At 37.2% G+C, this 22,464-nt stretch overlaps 1 protein-coding gene across 2 annotated transcripts; it reads left to right on the top strand.

The window, feature by feature from the left end:
- Window positions 1-1,628: 1,628 nt before the first annotated feature.
- On the top strand, window positions 1,629-15,862 carry LOC116174205. 2 transcript variants are annotated; one of them, XM_031492086.1, is made up of 6 exons: window positions 1,629-1,671; window positions 13,111-13,202; window positions 13,248-14,222; window positions 15,156-15,386; window positions 15,433-15,616; window positions 15,668-15,862. In XM_031492086.1, exons 2-6 carry the CDS (start codon window positions 13,119-13,121, stop codon window positions 15,820-15,822), a joined length of 1,629 nt encoding a protein of 542 aa, XP_031347946.1. In that variant the 5' UTR covers window positions 1,629-1,671; window positions 13,111-13,118; the 3' UTR covers window positions 15,823-15,862. The 2 variants fall into 2 exon arrangements, with proteins under 2 accessions (XP_031347946.1, XP_031347945.1); XM_031492085.1 differs by lacking the exon at window positions 1,629-1,671 and adding an exon at window positions 3,982-4,030.
- Window positions 15,863-22,464: the final 6,602 nt, after the last annotated feature.

Here is a 22,464-nt window from a genome sequence, read left to right as displayed (position 1 = left end):
GGTATAATACTGATAATTAGTCCTCACGGAATCAGTACTCCATAATATGTTCAACCATTTGAATGCCATTATGTATTCGCCCTACAAATCTTGACCAATGGTGAGTTTATGCAATCATTGATTGTGGGTTTACAGAATCATTTTCATTAGGGCACTATCATTAACTCATTTTTAAATAACCAATAGAAACAAATGTTTATTGTGCGTCGCTAACTAACGAAACCATACCCCTGTTTCTAATGGCTATTTCTTAACGATCTAATGATAGTGAACTAATGATGATAATAGTATAAACCCACCATTCATTTCATGTACATACTTTAATTTTACTAATGGCTCGCCCAGGACCCTTGTAGCTACTAACGCGAACTCATCTGAGCTACGCAGGTCTGTTCTTCCTGATAGAAGTTCAGTGCGGCAAATATACGTCTACCGCGGGTGAGGTTCTCACATGTCTCCTAGAAACTCACTTTCCAGACTTACTGGGGACTACGTAACTGCGGATCCACCAAAAGGAGCTACCTGGCTCGGTTTAAGGCCGACCGACTGGAAAGTAGTACGAGCGTTTCTAGATATCGAGGGTGCGTCTAGGATTAAAGACTGGGTGACCAGTCTATTCCGGGCTCAGTGGCAACAAGAAACTGGACTCAGATAGTCCAGGGCTTTTTAGCAGAGTCCCTTAGCAAATCTGGGTCTTTTAAGCTTCTAAAACTGAATAGAAGCCAGATTAGAAAGATCAGTGGCCGGTGTCCTAACGGGGTCAAGTATCACTTGGACAACATTGGGCTTGTAGGAGAGCCCACCTGCAGATTCTGTAGCGAGGCAGACAAAACTACCGAGCATGTGGATTATGGTCTGCCACTGTGTCGACTTCAACAAGGTGTAGCAACTTAGGCTAAACAGGGTCCTTATCCTTTATTGAGAGGAACAGGTTCTGAACCTAGTTTTTCGATCGAATTTGCGACTAAACTTTGTTATTTATTGCGCTATTTATGCCGAATTTTCACCGCAGGTACCGTTAAACTAGCGGATTTTTTTGAAATTTTAGACATTTTTAGTGAAGACAAACATATCGCATATTACAAAATCAGATGTGCGAATGGGAAGATTGCACAATGCCAACTTTATAGACATTTCTTTGCAATTTTAACCATAGATGCTTCTAGTAAAGGTAAAAATACTCGCTTTACTACAAAGTAGTTAGGCTCTACAATTATCTAAAACAACCCCAGTACTCAGTCAATGAAGTCACAAAAATCCTAAGGGGATTAGATGACCATGGACTGAAAGTAACTCCTATTTCTTTGGTTTTTTGAGAGGCGAATTTACTTTAAAGATTCCGGACAGAAAGTAGGCCTGAAAATGAATGTTTCAGGACGATTTTGGGAAATAATTTTCAAAATCGTAATTTGCACACCTTAAAAGTCAACAATAGACTGCATTATTGAGGTTTCTTGTGTCAATGTTAATTCATACAATACAAATGATTAATGAAGATTACATAATATAGGTAATGTAAATATGCAAAAAGCGAAAGATAACGATGTCTTATTTGTTCTTGTTAAATACCGAAAGTATTAAAAGTCACACCGAGCCCAAGTTTTGCAGTGAAATTATTGCGTAGGTAAGTTTATTATGTGCATTTTATAGAGCCAGCCTCCTAATTTGATCGTAAGTTTATAGAATTGTTTATAATTAATAATTTAAATTAGTACAGGGCATATTAGTATAGTAATTTTAGGAAATATATATAGTTCCAATTTTTTCGGGAATGTGTGGTTGTAAGGACTACTGATGATTGTGTAGTAAAGTACTGAGCGATTTTGGTGCCCCTGGGAGGGGGTTGAGGGTACAGTTTTGATGTTTTTCGCTTATATCTCGAAAACATGTAAAAAATTCAAAATCTAAAGCACATAACATTTTCTACAATTTTGTTGTATACATTTTTTCGAGAAAACGAACGCAACGTCTTTGAGCTACGGGCTCTTGAAAGTGAGCAATTTTCAGAGAACTCATGTTTCCCATAGAACTTTTCCCTCTGGGATCTAATATTTTATGTTCATTTACAGGATGTTTTCTATATATACAGTGTGATTGAGTTTGCGTGTCCAAGATTGTATTCCTTTTATTATTGGAAATAGGAAAAAAGTGTAAAAAACAAAACTACAGATTAAAAAAAAACAAGTGATATAAAAACGAAGAAGCATCATAAAAAATTTTTTTTTTTGAATTGAACAGTTACTTGTTTCTGCAATATACTTAAAGGGCTAGACATTCTTTTTACAATGATACTTAATAGGTCATAATTACCTTAGAAATTAAAGTTATAGTAATGTTTATGAAACCAATCGCAGTAACCGGAAATTTAAACAAAAACAAGAGCGAGTTTTTGACTTGTCATGTCTGTCACAAAACTAGTTTAGTGAACAATAACTTAGATCCACAATGCAACAAAACCATAATTACACAAATGATGAAAAATATTAAGAGTTTTTATTCGATGTGATGATAAGATACATGCAAGTGCAATGTATTTAAATTTGGCGTAAGTTATACCTAGTAGTTGTTTCTGTATCTGATTTTCATTTGTTTTCTTTATGCTTCCTGTTATAATTTTAAGTTTTTGTTTAAATTTCCACAGCTACTGCGATTGGTCCTCTATAGCTTTAAGGTAATCATAACATATTTGATATCATTGTAAGGAGAATTTCAAGCTGTTTAAGAATATTACAGACAAAAGTAACCGTTCCATTTAAAAACATTAATTTGTATTCTGGTGCTCTTTTGATTTTTTTTGAATATGTAGCTTTATCAGAAATTGAAAGTAAAGTAGTTTTCCTTTTTACACTTTTTCCCTATCTCTAATAATAAAAGAAATATACGCTTGGACACGCAAAATCAATCACACCGTACAGGTCTAAAGTTACAGAATTTGGTATTTATTTTATTTTAATTTATTTGCCTTTATTTTTGAGTGGGCCGGGTTTCTTTTAATTTATTCAATAAACTTTTATGAATAATGCCTTATACCTACCTCCAACAGTTTTCGAAATATCTTGATTTTCTTGGTTTTGTTTTTTTCTTAGGAAACTTCTTAGAAACCTTTTTCAAAATCATTCCAAAAAATCAGAAATTAGAATAAGTTAAAGAATGACATAAAAATATATAGATATAAGAACGGTAGAACATTTACACTTTTCCTCCCATCTCAACTACCGCAATTTAAAGAAAACGATTCTTTTTGTAGCAAACTTTCAATATTTTTAGATAAAAAATGCACGAATAAATGTGGTGCCGGACAAGTGACAAACCGAAATAGTTAATAAACATGTTTACCCCTATTTTTGACCAGGGGTATATAGGTGAGCTGTCAAGGAATTTGATTAGACGGAAAAATTAGTTTTTATTGGAGGAATCGTCAGAGAAATAGCGCGAAGCAGTCAACGAAGTTAAGTGTCACCTGTAATTCAGCGTGGGGTGGTTTTTATTTTTACGCGAAATATGCGTTGAACCGTGAGCTAAGTCACGTCAACCCCTTGTAAATTACAGTAGGCTGGAGCTTATTTTGCGTTGTTAGAATGCGCGTTGGGCCGCCAGCGCAATCAGGTCGGTCATCTGTGATCTAGCGTAGGGTAGTTTTACATATTGGCGTGACATCCTAATAATCGAGAACTGATATTACTTTCGGAAAAATTTATGCTGATACGGTAGGGATTGGTTATGTGTAGGAACAATGGTGAATATGTTAAACTTCTGTGACCATGAAAGCCAGAAGAACGGACTTATTTAATTCCATGTTGTATGTCTTCGCATTTCTGAAGCGGTTGATCGTGTGTAAAGAACATTTGTTATATCACATTGCCGTTTACCGGATGACGTAGTTTTTAATAATCGTATTGAAACTCAAAGGAGCTAATCATTAGACGAGACCGGAGTTTGTGTCGACTGTTACTTTTCAATCATTTCGAGTAACTTAGCGTGCTTCGAGTTTAGACAACTCAGGGGATATCGCTATTATTACTGGAGTAAGGTAACCATTTCTGTATTTGTATTCAAAACAGTACCGTTTACTTTAAGGGCGTTGCAAATTTTGGTTTTTTATCAGTGAAATAGTAAGACAAATTTATCTGGTTTGAAAAAAAAATGTTATCTGCCTTTTTCATTTTTGGGTAAAGTTATAGAGCAAGCTGCTCATTTACTTACCAATTTCGTCAGAAAAACGATCAAAAACATTACCTTGCTTCACAAGAACTAATTTTTGTGCTCCTTCATCCTTTGTCAGATTTTAGGACAAAGTTACAAAGATACGTTACATCACACATAATTTTTTACAAGATAAGGTTCTCCGAGTTTATTTTATTGTTGGTTCAATTTGGGTATAAAATTCCTTATAATATGGCTACGCAATAAACCTGTTGTGAGCGTTTTCCCAATTAAACAGTTAGTATGAGACTGTAGATAATAATTAAACCGCAATTAAATTATATTTTTTGGTAGTATCTACATAGTTAAATTTTATTGATCATAATCTGAATGTGCTACCTAAATTTGTCTTACTCTAGGTCTTACTGGTTCCAAGAAAGTACCATATTTGACAAAATGTTTTAGCGTTATGTAAGGAAAAATCGAATGTCTCATTAACATTTTTCCGAATGGCACTTTGTTTTACATAAAACTGCGTTTTGCAATCTCTTAAAGCAATTAATAGGGTATTTGAATGTTTTTTTTAATGTACAAAAGCGAAGGACACGTAGATAAAAGTCACGTGTTAAACAAAAAAATCTTAAGCATTATTTCAAAAATGTTGTACTAAAGTTCAAACGAACCAAATTCCCGCCAAAACCACCTCACAATGAGGCGTGACGTCACTCATTTTACGATTTGTTATGGCTGCATGTTACTTGCGTTGTATAATGTGCGTAATTCGTTCGTTTGGCTGTTATTTGTGTTCATCGTGCTTGGCTGTATTTTGGGAACGTTGGGAGAGTGTTCCTTTGCGTAGTATTCATTGTTAAATAAGTGATTAAAATGCAAACAAATAATAAGCGCGCCGAATAAGTGGTGTTTTGTTCCTGGTTGTACGAGTATTATCTATTAATTTTGCGCTTATTTTACTCGTACAAGGTAGAGATTCGGGACAGGTCTCAAAAATTCGACTAAAGTCTGGGAAGTGTGCCATAGCGGGTTTGGGGACGGTCAATGATTGATTTATGCTCGATATTAGTGAAACATGTTTCGCCTTTTGATCATTTGTCAAATGTATTTGCCAACAACTTTAACGTCAGTTTTCAGCGGACAGCAACTCGGCCTCGAACTTGGCAAAAGGCCACTATAGGCTGACAACACCCCTGCCGCCTCGAAATTGAGGAAAAGGCTTCTTCTAACGGACCGTAACTAGACCTTCAAGTTGGCAAAAGGCGACTTTAGACGGACAGCACCCCGGTCTCGCAATTGACAAAAGGCCCCTTCTAAACGCTAACTCCGGTATTTAAACGGACTTACCGCCTTAAACAAATCTAAATTTCGTATCCAAGTGTCGACACTTGGCAACTCGATAAACCAAGGAAAGCGTCGCTACAGGACGCTTTCTCCAGTTAAATACGCAAACTTTACGCGGAATTATCTTGTATTATCATTTTCTACGAAATCAAACAGCCTTTTTCCGATTAAAAGGCAACCTTATTTCTAGTTAATTACATTAACCTTTTATAAACATAAGCCAAATACCCAATAAATCAAATCTGGACTGTCACCCAAATGAATTAACAAAACAAACAAGAAAAAAGTATCCTTAATAATTCTAGGAAATAATTGTGAAACAAATAAGAGTCGTATACAATGGATAGTAAAGTACGGAGCGAGATATTGGTCCTTTGAGCCGAATTAATTTTTTTTCGCTCTTTTTTCACTTTTTAGAATATTGCAACGATATTTAAGATAACCCAAACGTCAACCATTTAAAAGGACGTGCGATGCGAAACGCCGATGATAAGGTAGTTAGCCAGTTATTACAAAAACAAATATACGAGTATAAACAAATAAGTCAAACTTGGAAGAAATGCCATTGATGTATATTAGTGAACACACACGTAGTTGACTGTACAAAAACGGTAAAATGAACTACAGTACCTTTCGTTCCTTTATGCAGGCCCCAGTGGCGGCGCGTAGTGGTGTGTCTTGGGGGTGCACAATTTAAAAATGGGCCACGGGCAAAAAGCCGGAGGCGAAAATTTTTTGAGTGTCACCGCAACACGAATTTTTTTGGGCCTATTAAATGGCGTAAAAAAGTTTATTGATGAGACCTCTAAATACTCCAGGGTTTATTGAATTTTCTCGTTTTGTCAATGGCTGCGGAGAGCAGGTTCCAAAGCACCACAAAATTTTATACGGTCTATAATTTTGGATAAAACGTTCTTTTTTACTTCCTCATTACGTTTTTCGATACTCAGACGGTATGCACTATTTAACTGTTGCCGTATATCATGCTTACCTAATAAATTAAATCTCAACTTAGCAGATATATGATGTGCCTTTGAAGATTGATATTTTTTAATTTTTTCGGATAAATGCACTAAGTCTGTACCGCCATTCTTTGTCCATTCTGATGCCTCATCACCGAGCTCATCACCAAACAACAAACACGGAAAACAATAGACTATTGTTAAAGGTACAACCGCATAACCAGTCAGTTTTTTCATACATGTCTATTTTAAACGATCGTTTATAATCCCGACTTCCTTTATTGATTTTCGATATTTCCAAACCCGCATTTTTTATTTTAATTTGATCTTGTAATTTTAGTAAATTAAATTTAATAATTGTCTTTAAATAATGAACGGTAACGTCGCAACGTTACTTGTTAAAACCGAAACGATCAACAAACCCTACTTCGTAGTCCGGCGAATACTGGTTCACAATGAGAGTGTGCTCTTGCTATACTTTACAACATTGACCTTCGCGGGGCGCACGGGGAAAGGCGACGTAGCGTTTGAACGAATCAGAGATCGTAGCTAACCGTGCACTGCACGGGAAGGCGGGATGGGAATAATTTTTAATACACGTTCAGCGGTGTGTCAGTGTACCCGTTAGGTTTTGCATTTAGATAAGATAAGTGAACTATTTTTATTGCGAGATACGAACGTGCAAGAATGTTAAATACATAAATAGAATTGTTATTGTTTTCGTTTTTTTAAAATGATTTTTGGGAGTGCACGTGCTCATGTGCACTTATTGAGAAACCGCCACTGGCAGGCCCGGTTGACGCAGGTGGAAGTTTGCCCCGCGATGGTCACGTTTTGCACGATGTTCAACTAATGAGGACTAGAATCTTCCGCGATGCGGAAAGAGGCTCGCGATTATTGGCGGTTTTCCGGATAATAACTTCTATCTTCTGATTTGTTCGTCCGCTGGCAAGCTTTTCTACTTGTGGTCAGGTGCTGAAGATGTGAAAACACCCCTTCGGAGAGCAATGGAAGGGCTGTCAACCCCTAACTAAGTGTAACTCTTACGCTAACTGTCGCAGGTTCAGGTGGGCCGAACAAAAATGCTGCTTTTCTGTTTCGAGTTGTGCTATTATATAGCTTCATAGCTAGTACGATAAGAACGGTAAATGCTTTCTACGAGTGTCTTCTTAGTTAATCATAGATCACAGATAGCTCGCGTAATGAGTACTAACTATATTGACTATGTACATGAAAATGCTTTTAAATATTACTTTGTTAATTTAATCGTTTTTAGGTAACTGTCCCAGTAATGGACACTCAAGAGCAAATTTCAATTTGAAAAATTCGCAAAAACGATTAGATTTTATTATACTAAATGTGACATATGTCTAAATGAGGTAAATTTTATGCTCTTCCTTCTAGTATATGTTCAAACTTATAACTTTTGATAAGCTGAATTTTTATAAAATATTTTTTAAACAATTAATTGTCAAATGTGCCAGTGGTGGACATACTATCGCTAATAATGAACATGTTTTGAGCCAATAATGGACACATTTCAATTTTTTATTTTTATTGGTATTTAAGCATCGCAGGTACACTGTAGTGACCTCTCTGGTTTTTTTGTTTAGGATCTATAATATTACATACAATATCATCTTTAAAGTAATATAATATGTCGTGTTTGATGGGCCATTTCCACGAATCCATCCCTGCAGTCACCATCGATCGAATTTCTGCCCCTTCTGGATCACTCTTCAAGATAATTCCTGAAAAAAGAAAATAATAATGCTTTAGACTTTGCAATTAATCATCGAAACACTTCTAAGTTATACATAGGCAATTAGTAGGTAGGTACCTTACTCACCTGGGTAATAATTGTCCTCATATTTGTGGATTACATTTTTTTTTTGGTTACCCATTGCTTTATAAATACAAATCTAAATGAATATTTGATAGAATATCTACATGGGTATATAAATTACTAATTAAGATGGATGTCCATTACTAAAAGTCTTTGCTTTAATAATGGACAACCCGGGGGTCCATTACTGATACATTGTAGAATTTCGTGTATGGGTAATGGTCACCCATCACAAAAAATGTAATCACTTCAATGTCGTATTTGTAATTAAACATAACATATTTTGACTTACCGTATCTAAAGTAAAAACCGCGCACTAAACTGTAATACGTATAAACTGCAAAATTTTTTATTATTGTAACGCACCAACGCCAGGAAGACTTGAAACAGCTGTTAAACAGAGCACGCGCCATGAATATTTCCACAATTACTATTTACAGACTGAAGTTAGATGCGAATAGCTTCAAGAGTAATGCGTAGTGGAACTACCGAATCAACGTAACTACTAAACCAGAACATTTTGGCGGTTATTTTGAAATTCACAGATCATTTTCAGGCAAGGGTGTCCATTACTGGTGCAGTGCTCAGTACTAGGACAGCTACCCTAGCAAGGGCAAACTGACTAATGAATCCATTAGGGAATATACTAGTGCTATTTTCTGTATACCTGCTGATGACATTACATTGATTATGTATAAACGTTAAGGAGATAACGGTAAAAATCACATGGCGTTTGCTTAGTCTGGTGTCAACTTCATCTTTGACAAAGTTGCGTGGTGAGCCAAAAGTTGATGGCAGTATGTCGTCCGTGCTCTATCTGCAAAACTATTGGTAGCGACGCGACGCAGTATACAAGCGCGTCGCTATGTGTAATCGTAATTCAGCCATTTAAGTTGTATTTTCCATCGGCTTACAACAAGAGTGGAAGACCTTACTTGCATAAAAAATAAATGGAATCTCCACGGCACTGGCAAAACGTTTTAATATAACAATCATTTTTACTTTACCTACGGCTAGCTCAGCAATAAAAATGTTTTTCGTGTCCCTTACCTTGCGGAAATTTGGCCCTTTCGAGATTCAAAATCTAACTCAGGTAAAGAGATACAAAAAATTTGGTGTGGCTACCACAGATGCCACCCGTACATCTGCGCATGTCTTAGAATTTGTGCACCAAATTTGGTTCAGCCGTTTAGCCGGAGATGAGAGCTCGATAGACCGACCGACATAATTGAGATTTTGTTTGATTCGGATTGCTGGTGCTTTAAAATGCGTATTTTCGTAAAAAAAAGTGGGGGTCATTCCAATACAATACCTCCCTTACTAACGTGAGGGTGGTAAACATGCAAAACCTATTTTGTGATCACGTGTCCATGCTAAATTGGATCCTTAACTAAAATTCATCTTTATCACATCATGAATTATCGGTACATTCTCCTGTTTAAAATATGCTAAACAAAATTTTAACCCAAGCAAAGGAATGGCGTCACGGTAATTAAATCCAATTTTCCAATCAATGAAACAAAATTTGTATTAATAAACACGGGTCGATTCCTTTAGGAATATTAATATTACTTTGAACAAAATTCCTTAGCCAAATTACATAAGGACCTGTCCCATGACGTCACTCAACTTTAAGGAACTTCCTTTGACCAGCGGGCATATTTGACGATTCGAAGGAAACTTCTTGGTTTATCATAAAGAGTTTGTCAGTTTATTTAATCCCATTTGAAAAGCGGTTTTCCGATTTGATAATGTTCCTTCGCGTATATTTCACCACCAGTAAATAAAAAGGGCTTGCTACGAATCAGGCTGCTAAAAAGTTTTTTCTTCGTCTGGAAATTTGCCGTAATTCGTTTATTCGTACACATGTAAATATGAACGTAACTTGCAATTTATCACAAACCCACCTTTGTGTTAATGTTTCTCCACCACGTATTCGAAATTGGGGAGTTCTATGTTTTTACCCGAAGTTAAACTGGTAATCCTTTACTACTTTTTGGATAGATTTCACTCAATAAATCCATGTTCTAATTTTTGATATCGCACCACGAATACATACGCAAGGATATTTCTTACAACACAGCAAAAAATGTCCACTGCGTATCAATTTTTTTTCTACGTGGTCACTCCCTAATTTGGGCTCACGCTGGTAACTTCGCTAAGAATTTATATACACCGTACGTCAAGTTGTACGTGACCGCTCGCGAACATTAGTTTAGAATGCTCTCCCACTTCTCGCGCTATTTCAATCTCGCCCGTCAAAATTTCGGAAACTAGACCTATTTTCTGAACGCAAAGACCTCGACTAGCGTGGCTTTTTTAACGAATAGTAAACCTGCATTTTTGTCACGAACTTGACTTTAAGCAGTACGAAACCAAACTCTTAAGTTTGAAGAAGATCCTGGCAACCCAATACGGTTATTGTTATCGCTTGTTATCGCCAGATATACGTTTGTTCATGTTCGCTATGAAGCGATATATGTGAAAATTTTCCTATGTTTAAAAAAGACCGGGAGGCAGCGTACATAGTAACTAAACCATAAGCGACAAAAAATTCGACAATACAGGCTGAAAGTACGTTGAAAACTAATAATAAAATCACTCGTCTGCCAGTCGTAGTGGCAGCATTAACTTGGGGCGGCGCTGAATAGGTGACTTCTTTAGGTGATCAACTAAATTACTAAACTATAAGGATCACGGAAAAGATTTGTATCAAGAAATCTCATTTTTTCCATAGTTTTCAAATATGCTATGGCAGACGATATCAAGTGCAGCGTTGGTAGCGAAAGACGCCCTCCAATGTAGGGAAAAACACCCCTGAACTAAACCATGAGGACCGTATAAAAATTATACATAAAAAATTCCTCTTTTTGTCACTACTTTAAAATATATCCTGGCAGACGATCTTAAGTGTAGCTTTAATAGTGGCAGACGTCTTAGAAGTTAAAAAATTTAGGTATAGTAAATCCCAGCGAGTGCGAGCGTGTGAGAGATAAGCACGCGAGAGCACAACGAGCACAGCGAGATAGCTATAGGTTTACGCACCGCTTGGAGTTACCAAACGAATTAAATTAGGGAAAATAATAAATTATTTATTTCTCGATAAGATTGTCGGTATTTCTTGAATTCTTCTCAGACTGAGAAACAGAAAACTTGAAGACAAAAGAAGATAGATCTTCAGCTCTTTCTAAACTATCCTCTGACTCCAGTTCCGTTGTCTCTATCCAACATTGATGGATCGATGATTAAAATCGACAAGTTTGTTTTGCTGAAACTTTTTCGGAAGTATGATTTCTTCAAGTGCTCCTAGTCCATCGCCAGTTGTAGATGTTGTTTTAATCGATGGATTATTTTTTTGCATCTTTTAAAAGATCTCCGGTAAACCTTTGAGCAATTTTCTGAACCCATCCTCGGCAAGATTTGTGCTGTGTCAGCGAGAGAAGTACATTTTACTTTTGACAGATAGTTACCCCTTCCATGAAGGACGCAGAACATGATCGTTGGGATCAAAATAAGGAAAGATTACAATCCTACTCAATTTCTGTTTCCACTCAGAAGCAGCCTGCAAATTTCATAAAACCACTTCGCAATGATAGCTCAAAGCCTCTCTTATAGATTACTTATACCGTTCATAGGCAAAAAAGACCTGTTGCGCTTTACTTGAAAGGAAAGTTGTGTTTGCCACATATGAAGATAAGTGCTATAAATTTGTGACAAGGGAAGATGATGTGGTAAAAACTGAATTGTGCTGCAGCCACTAAGAGGCAGATTCTCGAATAATTTACCATCTTGGTAAACTACCAACAAGTAGCAAAAGCGCTTCCGATATGGATATTGCTGTTATTGCTTTGGGAAATGTAAAATTGACGCTACCATCAAGGTATAGATGGAAGTAGGTCTCTTTTCCAATAACACGCAGAAATTCATAAATCTTCGAGAGATGTTCGTGAATTTGGCTGTTGATTTGTGTAACGCGCAGGGTTCCCACGCATTTACCGGATGTATGACTTGTGTATGGTCCTCATAGTTTAATTCATCGCAATTTGGGCGAATGCCACCGAAAAATGTCTGAGTTTCTACAATCCGTTTGATTGAAGTGGATGGAACTATGTGAATTAGAAGTTTAGAATCAAATGAAAGATCTCAGTAGTCAGTATCCTATCGCTATCTCTGTTGGTTATGCTCTCGCGCGCTTATCTCTCACACGCTCGCACTCGCTGGGATTTACTATACCTAAATTTTTTAACTTCTAAGACGTCTGCCACTATTAAAGCTACACTTAATATCGTCTGCCAGGATATATTTTAAAGTAGTGACAAAAAGAGGAATTTTTTATGTATAATTTTTATACGGTCCTCATGGTTTAGTTCAGGGGTGTTTTTCCCTACATTGGAGGGCGTCTTTCGCTACCAACGCTGCACTTGAAATCGTCTGCCATAGCATATTTGAAAACTATGGAAAAAATGGGATTTCTTGATACAAATCTTTTCCGTGACCCTTATAGTTTGGTAATTTAGTTGATCACCTAAAGAAGTCACCTTTTCAGCGCCGCCCCAAGTTAATGCTGCCACTTACGACTGGCAGACGAGTGATTTTATTATTAGTTTTCAACGTACTTTCAGCTTGTATTGTCGAATTTTTTGTCGCTTATGGTTTAGTTACTATGTACGCTGCCTCCCGGTCATTTGAAACGGCAACTTGCTACAATTTAGTTACAGCATACCAGCTTCATTCTGATACAATTTGAAAATAAACGTAGAATTAGATCAGCATAACCATAAATGATACAGGTTTTCATTTCAGAGACCAATATGGTAACGGTTTGTTCCTTTGGGGTACATGCCATAATACTGATTTTAGGTATTGTCGTCTTCAAAAATGTAAAAAAATTCAAGGTAAGAGAATAGGTCCAGTTACAATGTAAAAATAAACTAATTTAGGAAACTAACATCTCGTCCAAAAACATTTCCACTGTTGTAGCTGCAATTGGAATACTAACGATCACAGCATCTTTACCAGTACTACTCGCATTACTAATTATTGGCGCAATATGTCGTGTTGCAGTGTACTTCATCTTGAAAATTAAACATGGCCGCCAATACATTGGATTGGTTAGTGGTGCAGATGCGGTGCATACAATCGACTCACCTACGAACAGCAAAACGTGCGTATTGGGGATATTTGAACACGACTACTCCAAATCTGCAAGAAGCGTTGTTGATGCAGTTAGGGATCATTTTGATTGCACTTTGAGACATATGGAAAAATTTCAAGCCACTTATCACAATTTCATGGGTTACACCTACATGGTACGCACCACTGTGGATGCGGGTGAGTGTATTCGGGAAATAGAACCACAGGAGGAGATTGATGACGAGGATTTGGTAAAACTGCTCAGCGATACGTACAACTCCGACTTTCCCAGAGGGAACACGATATTCTGGGACATTTGGATCAGTGCGCGTCCTATCAGATTGAGAGAAATCAGTGGCACGCAAAAAAACTACCATCTCTCAATGTTCAGAATTCATCACTGCGTCGCCGATGGTGTTGCTGTATTCAAGCTCGTAGTTGGTGTTCTTTCCCGTCCAGTTGAAGGTATCAGTAAACTTGGTTACCCAAAGAAACCGCCGGAAAACAATTTCATGAGCGTGGCTAAGAAGTGTGTCGAAAGCTTAAAAGTGGCGCTGTTTGCTCCATCTTCAATACTCGTCAATTTACTCGTACGAGGTACCGATCAGAACTTTTTGCATGATGGGCGTTTAAATGGAGAGTCACACTTAATTTTTCGTGTAGAACAAGATGATGTGTACTTTCAGAAGGTGAAGGCAATCAAGCGTAGACTGCCTGGGGCGAGTTTTCCTGACATTATTTTGACTGCGTTATCTGCAAGTCTTTCCGACTTCTACTATGAGGTAAGTACATCTTGCAGTATTTTTATTCACAAATTTATTCCTTTGACACAATTAAATTTGGTTGTCAAAAATTACGGAACACTCTCGAGTTTCGACATATCATATTTCATAGAAAGATTGAGTCAGATCCGATTTTTTCCTTATCACCGGGGACTAATTTTTTATCAACCACAACCTGATGGTGGCGCGACACCGTCCTAGAACACCGACCCCTCTTAAAACTGTGTCTCTCATAACCGACGACGGAGAGCATTTTTTGAGTTACGCTCGTTTCATCATGTTATTTCTATGGTGGTACTTGCACGATGAGTCCTTCGTGCGTCCTCCAAGCAACTAACTGTCTTACGAAATAGTTGCGGAGTTCTTCGGGAGTTGAAACAACAGAGCAATATTTCCACCGCCAGAATTTTAGTTGTTTTAACTCCTGTGGTACATTTCAACAATTTTTGTAAAGACTTATCACAAGACCGGTTAACAGGATAATAGCTCCTGTAGGAAACACACTTCACCAGCTTCAGGTCTCCAGAGAATCACTAGTAGTAGAAAAAATTGGTATGTACAGCCTTCCTTACGGGAGATGGAAACACCCCAACGTCCAACGTATTGTTGACGATTGGATATATCACATACTCGTTGATATTTGATATTGCGTTAGGCATTTATTTCATGTTTGTACCTTCTCTTGGGTCCGTTTCTGGTTTATTGGTCGATGTGCTGTCAGGGCAATTTTTTCTAATGTGTTCGTTTTTTTAACAGCTATAACATCGTAGGCCTCGTTGTTGTGTCAATTGCTGTTCCATTAGTTTTCAATTATTTCTTCTATACGTTTTTAATTTATTATGGCGTGGACCATAAAAAAGTGTCTATTTTCTACTACCGGGCGTCGATATTAATACACATGCGTCACCAATTGTTATTGGAGACACATTTTAGAAATCTTCAAATCCACCTAAACACATCACGGTTGCGATACCAGTAGTTCCCGGAGCCGCTCAGCTGCAACACTTAAAACCCGGAAGCTTAACCGCCTCCAAAATAAAGTTTTCCAACAACTACGCGCTCGTTTTGCTCAACATGCCGTTGTGCGTAAAAACCTCCATCGTTTCCAGATTGAACTTAATTAAGGAGGAGGTTAAGGCTATAAACAACTCCGTCGATTACCAGGTGAGTTTGCGCATTTGGCAATGTACCACCATTAACGTATTTTGAGGTTAACTATGTTTTCATGCGTGCACTTTCTATGCTACCACGGGCTCTAATACGACTCGTCCTGGGAACGCTTAATTGCACGGCTGCCGTAAGCATCATGCCAGGTTCGTGCAAGGTGACTTGCGGACGCGATGCGCCGATCTACACCGATATCGGCTTTTGGATACCACATCTGAAAAATATGGGTAAGCGTAATTAATTTTTGTACAAAAAAACTAATCGGAGAATATCTGTAGGTGTAGGTTTTTCGGTCTTCACATACGATGACAGGCTTTTCATGGGACTCAGCGTCGATAAAAGTTTACCGATTAGCGTCGATGAAGGAAAAGTTATAATAAATAACGCTTTCTCATATATCGATCTGCTTGAAAAAGAGATTGGAATTCAGTAACTGTCTCTAAATGCTAATATTGTAACACCAGTTTTCATATTAAAATAACGGAAAATATGCAGTGGTTTGTTTTAGACCTTCGCACCATATATATTTTCGTTCAATTTATGTTACGAGTTTATAACCCCCCTGAAAATCGATACGTTGCCTGAATTATACATTCAAATCAATAAATACTGTCAAATGTAGGTATTACAGCGTCTGTGTTATTTATGATGCAAACGTTATAGGGTAAAGTTTAATCCTAAAGATAAATTCAATTATAATTTACCCCAAAGTCATACGTGCAAACGATTGTCCAGTGAAACGCAAACGCAATTTAGTTTATTTGAAATACGTAGAATGTAAACATACATATGACTTATCTTGAACCGTTGGTTGGTGTAACTGTGACGTCACATGTCCCATGTTTCAACAAATTACAGAGAAGTATAACGATGTCAAAGGCAACTGCAATTATCTCTTCTAAGCTGACCGATTGGTGTTGAAAATAGTTTTTACACTTCGATCCATCGTTGATGTGTATGGAAAGACACTTGTGAAACAATATTTAGCACCTTTTCCACTAAATATAACTAATTTAAATGCACATGTACATATACTTCAAGCTTCTGTTGCATACCTCACTCGTCTCTCTCTCTCTTCCTTATGTCAAATTGAATGCGCGCACACGTCTCATTTACTCAAATTTTTATATACATGGTATTTCAAAAATATATATTCAGAGACCATCTCAGTGCGTGTACCCCACAATGTTCTTCCACACCTTCGCATCTAGCTTTTTGCGGTATTCCTTTTGTACGTGTACAAACATAGCACAACTGAACACACTTAGTTTCCTAGGTCGAATCGTGTCACAATATAGTATTTAACCTGGATTTCCTAAAGTTTTCTGGATTTTTTTGTACTATTGCAATTGATCGGGCATTGAACCCTTTACTTTTGTCGTCTGCTTTCAATCAAGTTCACGCTCTCGCGATATAATTTATTAATAGCTCACTCCAAAGCCGAACTGAAACTGATTTAATTCGTTTCTTGAAACTTTCGCTTTTGAAATGGAAATTTATTTAAACGGTCACTCGACACTTCTGGTTTATTCGCCGCTAAAGTGCACTCGTAGCGTGATAATTTTTCGACAGTTCTAGCTAGGTACTGTACCAATATTTACTGAACTTCCATGATAATCTTTTCTGAATTGGTCCACGAAATGTCCGGTTAATTTACCTCTACCGACACTGCCACGTTCGGAATATCACCGACTGCGTTAAGCATTTCTTTCGTAATGTTTATTTACTGACCAAACATACACTTCCTTACCACTAATGCGGTTTTTTTTAGTACAGTTATTAAAAAATGCGTCACGTACAACGTACTGAATATTCCCATTGACGACTTCACGTTTAGTATCAGAAAAAACTTTATTCCCAACCACTCACTTGACGCTCTGGTGGCCCCAAACCGAATGCCCTATCGCTAGTCTCCGGAGCACTCCCATTCTTTTTTAATTTGCTTACAAAATGGTGATAATAGGTTAAATTGGCCATCTTTGACATGACATCACTACAAGTAATTCTAATTCAGCTGTCAAAGCCCATTAAGTTCGCGTTATCGCCCGTCAGACTGGCGTCGATAACCTTTCTCAGACAATTAACCGGTCATGACGCATCCGGTCGCAAGTAATTCACAAAATATAGATCCCCAATTTAAAATAACAAATTGCTGGATTAATCAGCCCCCTCATAACGTTCAGTACCCTAAAACTGGCCTACCCTAATAAAATTTAATACGTAACTCTAAAAAAATTTGAAAGAAAGCTTCCAATACAAATTCTAAGGATGGCACTCGTTTCGTCCTTCCTGTTAGCTCATCACAAACTCCAGTTTACATTTACTGGCATTGACCGCTCCACGCCCAGGCGAATGCTGGCATTATCGACGGTTCGGCGTCCGATTGTACGAATCTTTTTCCGTGCAAGACTGCCGGTCTGGAAAACTAATTTCTTTATGGCCATCCACGGCAGTGTGCGACGACAGTAAAAACATTGGTCGCCTACTCGTTAAAGGCGCTAAATCCAACACCCAATTCTTAGTGGAAAGAGGAGCCGACGTGTCCATTTTTCCTGTCTTCAGCTCGCGACGTCGCAAGATCCAGATAAGTATAAACTTTTTGCTGCAACTTAACAAGTACAAGTATGTGACTACACCGCGAATGCTCAAAGATAAAGTCTGTTTCTTTGCTGAAATCAACAGGATCGTCGGAATCAAACATCTCCGCAACTACCGCATATCATCCCCAGGCGAACGATAAAGTAGGTCGGACGCTAAAATCTGCCTGGATGGCAACCAAGAAAATATAGCCTTGTAATTTTATTCTACCTCACAATCATACTGTTGAACTTAAAATATTTGCAACAAGACCGTAAATATACGTCAATAATATAAAGAAAACGTTTATTTTAAATTACAACAAAAATTGAAAGTTTTTTGAAAAAGATTCTGGTTGGGCTCTATATGAGGTTTTACATTTAAAAGTAAATATAAACACTTCCGTTACTATTAGAGGTAGATGTTCAACAGATCTTTAGAAACATGCCATCTACTGTAATTAAATAAATGAGTGTGCTGAAATCAGAAAAGCAGAAAAGTATTTACAGTTTCAAAATTTTTGTTTTTAGGCAAGAGTACCATTGGAATTTCTGCGGATTTAGAAAGCATTTTATAAAAGTAGGCAACGTAACTTGTCCCGAAAATAACATACATATATTTCATTCTAAACATGTTCTTTATCAGGATTTAGGTGCTATAGGGGCAATGCGGTTCATTAAGGAACTTCGTAGCATTGCACAGTGGACTAATAAATACATTATTAACATAATTCTTAAGAACATTTTATGTGCTAGTCAGTCTCAACATTTTTTTAATGCGAAAATTGTCACATTTGTTTGAAACAATTTACCGAGTTTGACAAGGTTAGAGATCATAACCACGTTACAGGTTAATATTGTGGCTCATCGCATTCGCAGTGTAATCTAAACTACACCAATTCTCTTATGATACCTGTTGTTTTTCGTAACTTGTCAGGTTACATACAGAGCCGTACCTGGACCGGACTAAATCTTGAAATGTAGGTCCAGGTCAAGTTCAAATGTCATTTGCTACTTGGTGGTGATTTTGGAAAGTAGGTTAAGGTAAAGTTTATCAAACATGCCCCCTCCCTCCCGCTCTTCTCTGGTAGTGACCGTGGAAAGCGTGTGACCATGGAAAGTAGCGCAAGGTGAAGCTCAAAGGTCTCTCGACCCCACAGATCAGTCTATTTTTCATGGGAACGCAAATCAAAACCTGAACGCGAACCCAAATGTCAAGGTTCAATGGTAGTTAACGTCTGGATTCAATTCGCGTTCACGTTTGGGTGCAATCAGTGTTCACGTAATGGGGTCATATTTTATTTTTCAGGTCAACTGGCAGCCTGTAAAATCAGTGGTGTCAGATTTCTGCTAACGACGTCCGATAATGACACATATTAGTGCCTGAGAGCTATGAAATATAGAAAGAAGTTTTAAACCATCATCCTAGTGGTGTCATTTTTACTCTTCAAGTTGGCATTGATTGATGATTTTGCAAATAAAATGTGACACCACCAAAAGTTGAATCATTGATTTCTGATGACCATGTTAATGACATGAAAAATTGGGATCATCGACATTTGATAGCCTTGAGAACGAAATCCCCATTGCAAATTGGTCCATTGACCTTTGTTGATCTTGAAAGTGAAATGACACCACAATTATTGACCTCCTTTTAGCGTTACCTTGACCGACTTTCCAAGGTTACGTACCGATACTAGAGGAGAACGGGGGGGAATGCCCTCTGAGCTTCATCTTAACACACTTTCCAAGGTCACCGGCACGTGGTAGGTTCAGGTACAGTTCTGCATCAGTGGCGTGCTACACAAAAATCCCTTAAAAATTGCGAAAACTCGAGTCCCATAATAACACGGTTCCAAATCTAGAGAGTAGTCCTCGAAGTCGCCTTCTGGCACTACCATGTATATTGTCTAAAATCATTACAATTGAGAAGTAAGTTTCATAACCAGTTAGCAGTCATAATACAAGTTAATCTCTTGTTGATCCACAAACACCCCTACACCTCCAAACTCAAGAGCTGGGGTTGTGGCTGACTTGCTGTTGTTTAGTCGTCTCATACAGGAGTAAGTGTTAGAAGAAGAACACTCAATACAGATTGTAAAAAAATTTTTTAAATTACAAGGCTATAAGCAAAGAGTATCCATAATAAGAGATACAGCGCAATGGTATAAACGCGTGTTGGCTATAAGACCTCGCCCGCTAGGATTCCAAAAGCGGGCCCTCGCGTAGAGGTGGCCAGAACTAACCGCCTCTTTAAATATTGGCGCGTATTGAAAATTTACAGAATTCTTTACAGAATTTCGGTTTAAAATATTTGCGCGGTTGTCACATTTAATTTTCTTTCTTATTGGCTGTATAAAATGTGGACATGATATAATTAGAAAACATTACTTAAGTATAAAAGAAATCAGCAACGATTCAGTACCTATTGTTAATTACATTGGTATTTTCCTGTTTAGTTGGCGTCTATTGAATAGACAGTAATTACTATTTAATTGAATAACCAATAACAGGTACAATTGTAAAAATGTAAATTAAATTTGATATTATCCATCCTTTTTAGATCGTCTCCTACAATCAAATTAAAGTGGACAATATATTTCATAAAATGCACTAGCAAATTGGATTTTATGATGAGCATAGCGATTATTTTACAGGAAATTTTGTTTGCTTTATTTTTGTATAGATGCCTACATACGCTGAGTTGTTTAATCATTAACAATCAATCATTACAATGCAATAATCCTTATGTCCTCAGAAAAAAAAACATCAGTCTAATCCAATAATCAGTCAAACTATATAGTGCAGTTAAATAATAAATTAATAAATCTGCACCCGTCGAATAAATTTAATTAAATATTTACACGTTATTCTCATTTAAACAATTTAATTAAAAAAATACTCTCGACCCGCATTTTAAGCTGCAGCACTAGCGCGCATCGGTCTCCTAGCAACTAAGCTTCGTACACATGTTTTTCAGTCACCATTGGCTAGCGGAAAAAACACAAGTATATGTATTTAAATTTGCCGCTCAACTTAAGCCACCGCGCATTCTGCTATAGTGATTCATCCATCTAAACGATTGATAATGCAGTGTATGTTCTTATTTTTGAAAACAACATTTTCTTCCACTCCAAATAGTATAGGGTTTCTGGAGCGTTTAAATATCTCCGGAATGCGTGGGTCGATCGGAGTGAAATGTAATGAGATTAAAGGGGACATTAGTCACATCGACTGGTAAAAATATGGTCCAAATCGGCCAAGTAGTTTTTCAGTTATCGCAAAGAAACTATTTTAAAAGAGGTGGGGTTGCGTTGGTCCACAGATCTCATTTTTAACTGATTTTGAACCATTCGATCACAACTATAATCCAATGGAGGCAGTTTATTTTGTTTTTATTATATTGTTTGGCCGGCAAAAATTAAAAAATGAAACATTTTTTCCGGGAATCTTTTATTCTCTTATTATTTGTACTTGTACAATAAATACTATAAAACGTCTATTGGCCTATTTTTTTTTTCAAAAAATTTTCGTTTATTTCCTCGCAAATCGGAAGTAAATATCGTTCGTTAGACTACTTCCTCTAACTAAACGATCTAGTTCGGTCGACTTTTCCACACGTCGGTAGGACGACGGACAGTGTGTACAAAGGGCAGAGACGTAATCAACGCGAGCTTAGGTATTACTCGCGCTTACTGGGATACACAGTAAAAAATCTATTATTTCCCGCTCAAAAAATGGCTTATTGTTACACGAAGAACATATCTTCGCACCTATGAATCAAACCAACAAGCGTTCGGACCTTAATAAATTGTGCCATAATCGTAGAATGGAATTACATATCTTTAAACATCATACATTTCAAGGAATAATAGATACCTAAATAAGTGCAAGCAAACACTAAAAATTTGGCAACGCTGGGATTTCTGCAATGATATTTATAAACTTCTAAACAATAGGCCAGTAAATGACCGTTTTGCCGTGTAATTTTTCGCGCCTCGACGGATTTGCTTCAACATTTGGATTTAGGTTCCTCTTACCCTCTACTTCAAAGGTGAACTTGAGCCCAGGGTTGCTTTTACTTGGGGGGTGAATGCCACCCCTTCTCGGGGAGGAAAAAAGAGACGTTCAAAATAAGTCCGGAAATTGATAAATTGAGTAATTCTAAGCAACTTTTGTTCTATAGAGTTTTTTCACTAAGTTAATAGTATTCGAGTTAATTGCGAGGAAAATGTTCATTTTTCAACAAAAAAACTACGTTTTCAGACGGTTTTTCGCAAATAACTCTAAAAGTAAGTATTGTATCGACAAAGTATTCTTAGCAAAAATTTAGCTTATAAACAGACAAACAAAATGGCCTATATATGAAGTCTGTAGACCCAGTAGAAGCAAAGTTGTAGCTCATGAAAAGTAGGTTCTCATTCGTCAAATTCCAAATCGAGTACTTCAACATGAAATAACTAAAAAATGATGCACTTTTCGGGGAAAAGTTATGAATA

The sequence above is a fragment of the Photinus pyralis genome, unplaced genomic scaffold, assembly GCF_008802855.1.
Source record: "Photinus pyralis isolate 1611_PpyrPB1 unplaced genomic scaffold, Ppyr1.3 Ppyr1.4_LG6, whole genome shotgun sequence".
Classification (NCBI taxonomy): domain Eukaryota; kingdom Metazoa; phylum Arthropoda; class Insecta; order Coleoptera; family Lampyridae; genus Photinus; species Photinus pyralis.
The sequence above is the reverse complement of the archived record's forward strand: the minus strand, read 5'-3'. Positions and strand labels throughout refer to the sequence as shown.